This window comes from Pelophylax lessonae (assembly GCF_965119305.1).
Source record: "Pelophylax lessonae genome assembly, chromosome: 10".
NCBI classification, from domain to species: domain Eukaryota; kingdom Metazoa; phylum Chordata; class Amphibia; order Anura; family Ranidae; genus Pelophylax; species Pelophylax lessonae.
Window position 1 is genome coordinate 45,364,933 of NC_138777.1, and position 9,589 is coordinate 45,374,521.

Below are 9,589 nucleotides of genomic sequence, written 5' to 3' on the forward strand. Positions count from 1 at the left end.
CAGCATCAGCTGAGTCCTCCATTTTTAAAGTTACCCTTTAATGGTATCAGTGCGCCTCCACAAGCGTCTTTTCTTGTGCAGATGTAGTGGAAGAGTAATCATCCTCACTGTCAGAGCACTTGAAGTGCGTGGATGCCAGCCCCGTGGGGTGACTGGCGTCTGCGGCGGTCAAATCAGTCAGATCAGTTTCTCAGTAGGTGCTGTACTTATAACACGCACTTTTTCCCCCCTGAAAACTGAGTGCAAATGTGTGCATGTTATACGCCAACATTTTCTATTGAGCTGCCTCGGAGGGGAGGGGGGGCAATCGCTGCCAGATTACACAGAGGGGGATCTCTTGCTGTTATACGAAGTCCCGTCTCCTGGACCAGCTCCTATGATAGATAGCACACTGGTTCATTGCCGAGACCATATCATAGGAGCCGGGACTTCGTATACCAGCAGCAGCTGAATAAGTGGGAGATCCCCGCTCTCTAATCTGGCGAGGCTGCAGATGGGCACTAACCCTTATTTTGCTTCAAAGTTCTTGATTTAAAAGTTGCGTTTTACTGAAACTTCCCTCTTAAAATAAGGTGCGTGTTATACGCTAATAAATACGGTACTTTTTTTAGTTAAAAATTCAAGTATATATCCTTAACCAGAGTTTAGACCCACTTTACCTTTTTAGGCTAAAACATTTCACAATGTAAAAAAGGAGGCAGAGCTTATTAGGAATCAATAATAGAGAAGCATATTCTCTTTTCCAGTCTTCAGGAGGGGTGACGTACAATGGAATTTTATCAGTTTAAAATAAAAAAGTGGGTCTAACACTACTTACATTTTAGTCGTTTATTTTAAACTTTATTTACAAAAACATGCCATGCCTTACGATTCCATACAGAATCAGGGATCCACTGCTTTATGTTAAATTAAAAGCAAGTCAATAAACAGCCACAGAGCTACAAAGATAAGAGCCATGAAAACGGACCAATAGAATCAGACAAAAGATCTAGATAGCTGAGAATTATGTATAGGACAAGGGGGAAGTCTGTACACTAAAACACACAGGGGAAGTTAGAACAGCAACGTATGTACAAATACTCAGCCACAGTAAAATGTTGCTCTCCCTCCCCAGGTTCAAAGAAAATACACATATGATACATAAAATGATAGTTTACAGTAGGCCAAGAAGGAGCCACAGAGCTAGACAAGAGGCTCCTACAGGGCAGAGAAAAAAAAAAAAAAAAAAGAAGACTGCAGCGCTGGGCTGAAGAGTTACTATTTTCGACTACTCTTAATTCTCTCCAGTCTCTTTTTTAAGTCATCTATGTTAGTGGAGGAGGCCGAGGATGTATTGGACGAGGTGGTGGTGCTGGCAAGTGTCTGGTTGGAGTCGACATCTAAGTGCTGGAACTGCTCTCGAGATTCCCGAAGTTGTGAAAGCTTGCTGTGCAGCATGTCAGTGGAGGACAGGACTCCTGGGGCAGAGGACTTGGACAGTAAGTTGCTGAGTGGAGGCCTTTCATCCTGCTAGAAGAGAAAGATGACCGATGACAGATGATAAACACTTACTAAAATCCAACATGCAAGACAGCTTGTAGATTCCCAAACCACCTTCTCATATTCCTTGGTAAAAATAGTAAAAAGGCTAAACTTTTTTTTTTTGGGTGGGTGAAGGAAAGGTTGAAAACCCTTTTAGGTTATTTTTGCTGTCTTTTCCACTGGGGAGATTTCCCTTAACTTTTTCATGTTGTCACCAAGACAAAAAGTGCTCTCTCCAAAGTGAGAAGACTTTCCATCTTGACAGAAGTCACCAGAATATTTGTATCTATAGGAAGATCTCCCCTTAACTTCCGACGACTAACACATTCCATTTCCTCTCTCTCTCTCTGACAATGGTCACCAGGACAAACAGAGGGGTTATTCTACACAACAGGCAAATAAGACAACGAACATGCTAACTTACTCTTGTATTAAACTAAAAGACCAACTTGACAGTCAGGATCCACCCTGATGTCTGGGCCAGTCGCTCCCACCCCATCCACAGCCCAGAGCTCCAGTGAGCGCTGATGGGGCAGAGCAGAGAGCTGGTGACTCACAGTCATCCGCTCTTTGCTCAGTGAAGACTGAGAACTGAGAGATCTGCGGTCTTCGATCACTCAGTTTGCAGTCTTAAAATCAGTGGAGGACACCTGCAGCATTGGATCAATGCTGCATCCGCCTAGGCGAGTCATTTTATTTCATCTGAAACCTGTACCCCTCTCCCTTTATTTTTTTTTTTAAAAACACACTTGTGTGATGGATAAACACTAAGTACTGGAAATGCAAAAAATTACATTTGGGCAAATTCTCCAGAAGGGAACAATTAGACAATGTAAACGGATACTTCCCATCAGATCATGTGAACAAGACAAAACCTTTTGGTAATGTGAGAAGCACTGGAGGAAACCTAGAGCTGGATTTTACTGGAAATATTTTCCATTTATACATACAGGCCACACTGTTGTAGGAAATCTGTACTCCATGATATATGAAGGCCACACATCCAAGGAAAGGTAAACTGCAGCAATACATTTTTATTCTTGGGTTAACACACTTTAAAAATCTCTCTAACATTCACAACTTCTACATACTATGGCTACATATGATTACCTTGGCATTATCAAGACCACATCTCTGGCGCAGAATTTTCAGCCTCTCCAAGTACACAGAGGGTCCCACCTCCTCCCCATTAGTAGTGTTTATAGTGGGTTGGGTCACGCTGGTTACTGATGGGAGAGGGTTAGTCTCAGTCGCAGGAGAGATACCTGTGGGGCAAGGCAAAAAAAAAAAAAGTTAGACCTGGGACTTGATTTACAGCTGAATGAAGCCGACAGGACAGGGTATTCACCTGTAGATGCAATACGGCCTTTCCCTTCTCTCTCCATCTCAATAAGCCTAAGGCCTCGCTCTACATAACTCTGGAAGAACTGTGAGGAGTTTTTGAGGAAAGGTTCCAAGTCCGCATCAGAGTATTTCTTCTTGTACTCGTATAGCTCAGCCAGGCCCTACCGAGAAAGTGATTTATAATCAGATCAACTAAAGGACAGCACTACATGGGATTGCACTGTAGTTGTATATACTGGGTAAAACATCTGTCAAACCCTATGTTAGCTGGATAATAGTAACTGCATTAGTCTAGGCCCACCCCAAAGGAGCAACAAGACGACAAAAAAAAAAAATCTAACCGTAAAATCCTTTTTGTCTGAGGTTCACTGATGGACACCGCTTCATATCTTCTTAGACCCTTGGCCTTATGCTGCTCAATCTTCAGGAGTAGGACTAGGTGGAAACATTTTTGGGTATGCCCCTGAGGCAGTCCCAGGGTGTATTCCATCACTTCCTGCTATAGAACTTCAGTTTGTAACAAGCAGTGTCCGAAGAATACATACCTCAACCCAAACAGAAGGGTCGGTGCTGTGTGTCAGTGAACCTCTGAGAAAAGGATTCTACGGCAAGACAAAAATCCAGTTCTTTCGTTCATTGACAGACACAGCTTCATGTCTTCTTAGACCCTTGGGATGTCCCAAAGCAGTATCAACATAAGGGGTGGGAAAAACAGCATACATACAATTCCCAACAAGGGCTAACCATAGCCAACCAGGTAAAAACAGGCGCTCAACCAGGAACAACTGGAGCACACCAAGAAGAAAAAAAAAAAAAAAAAAAAATACACCCTCAAGAGGCGGGAGCCTCAGCGACCACAGTCTGCAAAACTTTGCAACCAAACGCAGCATCCACCTTATAAGACTTTGTGAATGTGTGTAATGACGACCACATAGCCACCTTGCACACCTGAACCACTGACGCCTGATGACGAAAGGCCCAGGAGGCACTGAGAATGCGTCTTGACAGGGAAAGTAGAAACCTGACCCTTCATAGAATAGGCCCGCACCACCATCTGCCTGATCAATCTGGAAATGGTTGCAGCAGATGCGGCCTGCCCCTTATGGAGGTCCATCCATAAGAACAAAGAATCGGATTTCCAAATCAACTCAGTCACCGCTAGGTACACCCAAATTGCCCAGACTACATCCAGAAATGTAGAGCAATTTCTTTAGGATGTGTCGGCATAGGACATAAGGACAGCAACACAATCTTCATTCAAATGAAACCCTGAGACAACCTTAGGAAGGAACACCTGACAGGGTCGTAACACCACTTTGTCCCTGTGAACCACCAGGTAAGGTAACCGACAGGACAACACAGCCAACTCCGACACCCTACGCGCAGAAGTAATCGCGACCATAAAGGCCATCTTCTACGACAGAATGAGCAAAGGAAGTTCACAAACGTTTTAAAAAAGGAGGCTTTTGAAGTACCGACAGTACCAAATTGAGATCCCATGGAGATACAGGGATCTCACCCGAAGAGCCAGATGGCGAACTCCCTGCACAAAAGTGTGAACCAAGGATTTCGCAAACGGCCGTGAACCAAGGATTTTGCAAACGGCCGTGAACCAAGGATTTTGCAAACGGCCTTTGGAAAAATATGACCAAAGCATAAATCTGGCCCTTGATGCCCAGAGCCAAACGTTGATCTACAGCTAGTTGTAGAAACTCCAACAGGCAAGACACAGAAAAGGAACAGGGAGAAACTGAAGGGCCACAGTCGTGGCCACCAGGGAAGACCAAGACCCAGTGGGTCCCGCAGCTTCAAGGAGTGGGTCAGTCGGTGATACACGTTCCAAAGGCTCCATGGTTAAATCTTAACAGCACTGTGCACTAAAGGAAAAAAAAAGGTTTTTGTTTAAGAAAAAAAAACCTGCACACCGCTCGGAGCAACACAAGGATCAGCGCACCCGTGTTGCTGTATATAGCAGAGGAAGGACTGTATACCCACAGACTCACCACCATGCACCCAGAGCTGGATCCAGAGCGCCAAACAGCCTGCCACAGTCACTAGAGGCCCATGCTGGACTTTAAGAAAATGGCCGGACAATGGGAAACAAAACATAGCCACCAGACTACACAAACATGGCCGCCAATGCTGAAAACCATCCACGGAAAAATGGCGGTGGGACCCGGGACCCCAGGGAAGTAATAGTCAACCAGGGAAATAAATGCAGGCATTCCTAACAGGGAGCCGCCAGCAGCACACCCACCGCCTTCCGGCGCATCACCAATTTAATACCCCCACCTAGAAACACCCCCAAGGGGGACTAGGGGAGAGGGCTGGGGGCAGATGAGGGCGACCAATGCAGGGAGAAGCCAGTTAGGGAGAGGGGGGGAACCATGAGGGGAGGAAGGACACAGGGGGAGCCTACCATCCCCAGGAAGGGCCTGCAACCACCCCAGCAATTCCCAGAAAAAAAATGTGTAGTCCGACTTGTAGCCATCAAAATGAATAAATAGTAAACACACCCATTAAAGTAGCATTTTATTACAAAAGCTTTGATTGCTACACTCAAACCAGTAGTACTTGTCAACTTCAGCTGAATATATCGTGTAATGTTCAAGAGATTTTATTGCTTTGCCAAGCAACTTCTTTACTTCTGAGATCAAAACATACCCCAGCATTTATACCCACACAAGATAGCAAAACCACTTTTAATCCAACCACCATGGAATAGGTCAAGGCAGATGTTGACTGCCCAAGAACCGAATGAGGTAAAAGTTCCTGTTACACAATCCCATTCTCTGGCATCAGAGGTCTGCAAAAGGTGGCAATTTACATTTTTACATTTCAATTTACATGGCTGAAAGAGTAAATTATATTGCCAGGGTGGAGGTTTTTTTAAAAAAATAAAAAATGCTAGGGTATTTCTTACACTCATTGGAACTGAAGAGACTCCCAAGAGGGCATTTCAAAATAATGCTACCACTTTTACCAGGTATCATGCAACGATGGGTAGAAATTTGTAAGCACGACATTCATGGTCATGTCTCAGATTTGAGCTGTACACACTGACCTCCTTCGTATTTTCTTTTGATCCAATCTTCTTGAAAATCTCTGCCAGATAATCGCCGACATTCTGTTTTGACGCTTTTTCCTTCATGGGGGGAGAGAAGACAACACGATTAACTCACGGTGCAAGCTTTTCACATGTACAGTATTTTCTGCAGATAAAGGTTTATAGGCCCAGGGCTATTGCAGATACAAGCATCCTAAAATCCAATAGCAACAAGGATATATGGATCATTTTTTTTCCATTTAAGAAGAAAGGACAAGAACAGGTTGATGGTTCCTAAAAACAGCATTCTGTAGTAAGTTCGGCAGGTGTCTGACAGAAGGCGATTTAAAGTATAACTAAAGGCAAAACCTTTTTTTAGTGTTGGATAGCGTGCAGAGAGATTGCAATGCTTGTCAGTTTTGATTATGGTCTGTCTTCCCATTAGGGAGAGTCACCCTCAAGATTTATTCTATTGGGATTTTCTATTCGCTTTCAAGGATAATGGTCAAGTTTTGGGTTGTCCCCAGAATAGTAATAGAGGGGAAATCTTCCAATGGGGACCCTGGTGCTTTTGACCTGGGGGTCCCCAATAAATGCCCTTAATTTGCAGGGATTTCCGCTCACTTCCTGTTTGGCTATGGGACAGGAAGTGAAATCTCCCCAATGGGACAAAGATGAAATGAAAAAAAGTTTGGCCTAGAGTTCTACTTTAAACTTTAGCAATATAAAAGATTCACATCATGTCTAGTGTAGATAGCCACATGTCCAAAAGTCAGATTCTATAGACCCAAGTATTTACAGGTTGGGTGCCTTCAGGCAAAAAAAAATGCAGTTTTAGCATACTGCAGTAGAACACCAAAGCAGAGTTATCCGAGCGTTTTCTTCTGCTGAACTACAGAACACCTCCCCCTTATTCACAAAGAGGGGAGGTGTTCTGTAATACAGTAGAGAAACTGGATAGGGCTGACACTTTTGGAATTTCAGGGCAGCAGAGACAAGACTCCTGGCTTAAACAAAAGTTAGAAACACAGTCTGGCAGGTCAATATTCTGTAATCTGGAAATTAAAGGAGGGATAAAACATGATGAAATGTGCATCTATTGCAGAGATGTACCAAAAGCTTTTTTTTCTTTAAGCAGAAGTCCACCTTAACACTAAAATCCCTGCATCTACAGACATCTACGATCTAACACTAACCTATCTAACACTAACCTATCTAACCCTGCAAAGAAAAAATTGCTATACACACACACACCTTTTTAAGCTAATCTGACAAGATCCCATGCTGAGCTGTCAGCCCTGGCTTCACTGTGTAGGCGGGTGCAGAGGACACAGACAACGGAAGCCCCATAGTAACTATGGGTGACATCACTTCCCATCCATTTCACAGCCGTTGTCGGCTGTGTCCTGCGCAGAGCTTCTGCTTCATAATCTATAATCTATCTATCTATCTATCTATATATATATATACACACACACACACACATATATATATACACACACATATACACACACACACACATACATACATACACACATATATATCCTTGATTTCTGCTATACAGAGCTAAATGGGTTAGTGTTCGATTATATCATGGATGTCTATACATGCAGGGGATTTTAGGTTCAGGGTGGACTTGCAATTCACCCTCAGAGAACAAAAAAAGATTATCTTTAAACAGCAGCCTGCAAAACCTTGCGGCCAAAAAGAGGCAGCCGAAGATGCCAACACATCTACATTGTAGAACTTTGTAAAAGTATGCACGGACAACCAAGTTGCCGTGTTTGCAATCTTGTTTCACAGACGCATGATGGCAAAAAGCCCAAGAGGCACTCAGCGCCCTAGTAGAATGCGCCTTCACAGGGAAAGGAGGAACCTGACCCTTCACTGAATAAGCCTGAACCACCGTCTTGCCAGATCCATCTGAATATGGTTGCAGCACACACAGCCAATCCTTTACAAGGTCCCTCGGTAAGGACAAAGCGTGTTTCATTTTCTAAAAGACTCAGTGGCCTCCAGGTAATCCCTGATCGCCCGAACCACATCCAAAGAATGCAAAGCAATTTCCTTAGAATACTTAGGCTTGGGACAGAGTAAAGGCAACACAAGGTCTTCAAATAAAAATCAAAAACCACCTTAGGAAAAAAAAGACTGATTAGGTTGAAGTACCACTTTATCTCTGTGGACCACCAGATAAGGTGAACAGCAAGACAACCCTGTCCTGTGGGGCTATGTCGCAGCCGACCTAGATCCGGGCTGAGGCAGGCACGCACTCAATGGCCAGACTGGGGTGACCACTGGATCCAGATTATACAGCCTGTCGCCCAGTCTGTGGATCAAGATTATCCAGCCCATTGCCCAATCCGGCAGTTGATTGTAGATCTCAAAATGGGAAAAAAAAAAGAAATCGATCTAAAAAGAAAAAAAAAAAAAAAATGCCAGGATCAGAAATCCCAGCAAAGGAACTAGATCCTTACTCCTGACTAGGCAGAAAAACTGAGTAACTATACAGTAGCAGAGGGAGGAAGTATACCCCCTGGGACTGCCCAAAGGTGTAGCCAGACATTTTTTCTGCCTAGTGTCCTACTCCTGTATAGGGCAGTATAACCCAATGGTTAAAAAGATCAGGAGCTGTGTCCACCAATAAACAAAAGAGAAAGTATTTCTCCTCTCGACCAGAAAAAACATCCAAAAAATGGCACAGCTCTACTGCACGGGGTAGTTTTAAATTTCCCTTAAGTTAAGCTTTAATACAGGTTAACATCTGAAAACTGCCCCACTCAAAGAGAAATTATTTTACTGAACAGGCACGCAAGTTTCCAACATTCTGTAGACGGTGAAATTCTGAGCATTGTATTGCCAGCTTTATGAAATATAAATACAGGAAACTCACTGTGCGGGATGCTCCCTTCTCAGTCTCCTTGTCCATTTTGGAGCTAGTTCCGTCCAAAGAGTGCTTCATAACCCTCAGCAGGTGAGCCTCCAGCTCAGACTCGTTCTTGTTCTCAATCATACCCAGATGATCCATGATCTGCAAGAGGGTCATCAGTTAGTGGCTGGGATTACTGAAGGCTTTTAGAATCAAAAAATGGCTGTCAAACTACGCTGCAAAGGAGGCAAACCAACTAACGTTTAACCATTTTTATTTATAAATCAGCCAACCGCCCATCCCCTCGGTTCACCTTTGCTCCCTTGAGCTTGCAGAGAGTGTGCAGAAGGGTCTTCAGAGTCCTCATAGGCAGCTCACTCTTGTGTGCCTTCAGCTTCTCCTTAGGAAGGACCCTCATAAAATTATGGATGTCCAGCAGAATTCGGTCTAGATTGAGGTTATTGATACATTCCGGGAGAAGCCGTATCATTCGCCACAAACACTGGAGGTAAAAAGGGAAATTGTAGTGAAGTTAAGAGAAGACAGAAGCCTGAAGTCAGTCTTAAAAATCCAAAAATTTTGAAAGCAAACAAACGCACTGCAGGAATTTTGAAAACATAGAATTGAAGATCCCAAAAAGGTAGAAAATGTTACACAGCAATTGCAGTTCACAAGTCAATATAAAACCCACAAATAAACTGAACATAAGGTGCAGGCTTAACCACTTCCATACTGTAGGAAGTCATAGGATGTCCTGGATTTTGAGTGGAAATATCTGAATGCCTGCAGTTGCAGGCATTAATCAGATA

At 43.6% G+C, this 9,589-nt stretch overlaps 1 protein-coding gene across 1 annotated transcript in view; it reads right to left on the bottom strand.

Moving 5' to 3' along the window:
- Positions 1-810: 810 nt before the first annotated feature.
- The window catches only part of CKAP5 (cytoskeleton associated protein 5), a 112,671-nt gene continuing 103,892 nt past the window's right edge, over positions 811-9,589 (bottom strand). The window contains exons 40-45 of the mRNA XM_082271147.1: positions 9,094-9,282; positions 8,805-8,942; positions 5,930-6,010; positions 2,870-3,026; positions 2,632-2,786; positions 811-1,509 (exon numbers count right to left, since the gene is read on the bottom strand). Of these exons, the coding sequence (XP_082127273.1) occupies positions 1,258-1,509; positions 2,632-2,786; positions 2,870-3,026; positions 5,930-6,010; positions 8,805-8,942; positions 9,094-9,282 (972 nt within the window). The 3' untranslated portion in view covers positions 811-1,257. The remainder of the gene's footprint in view (positions 1,510-2,631; positions 2,787-2,869; positions 3,027-5,929; positions 6,011-8,804; positions 8,943-9,093; positions 9,283-9,589) is intronic.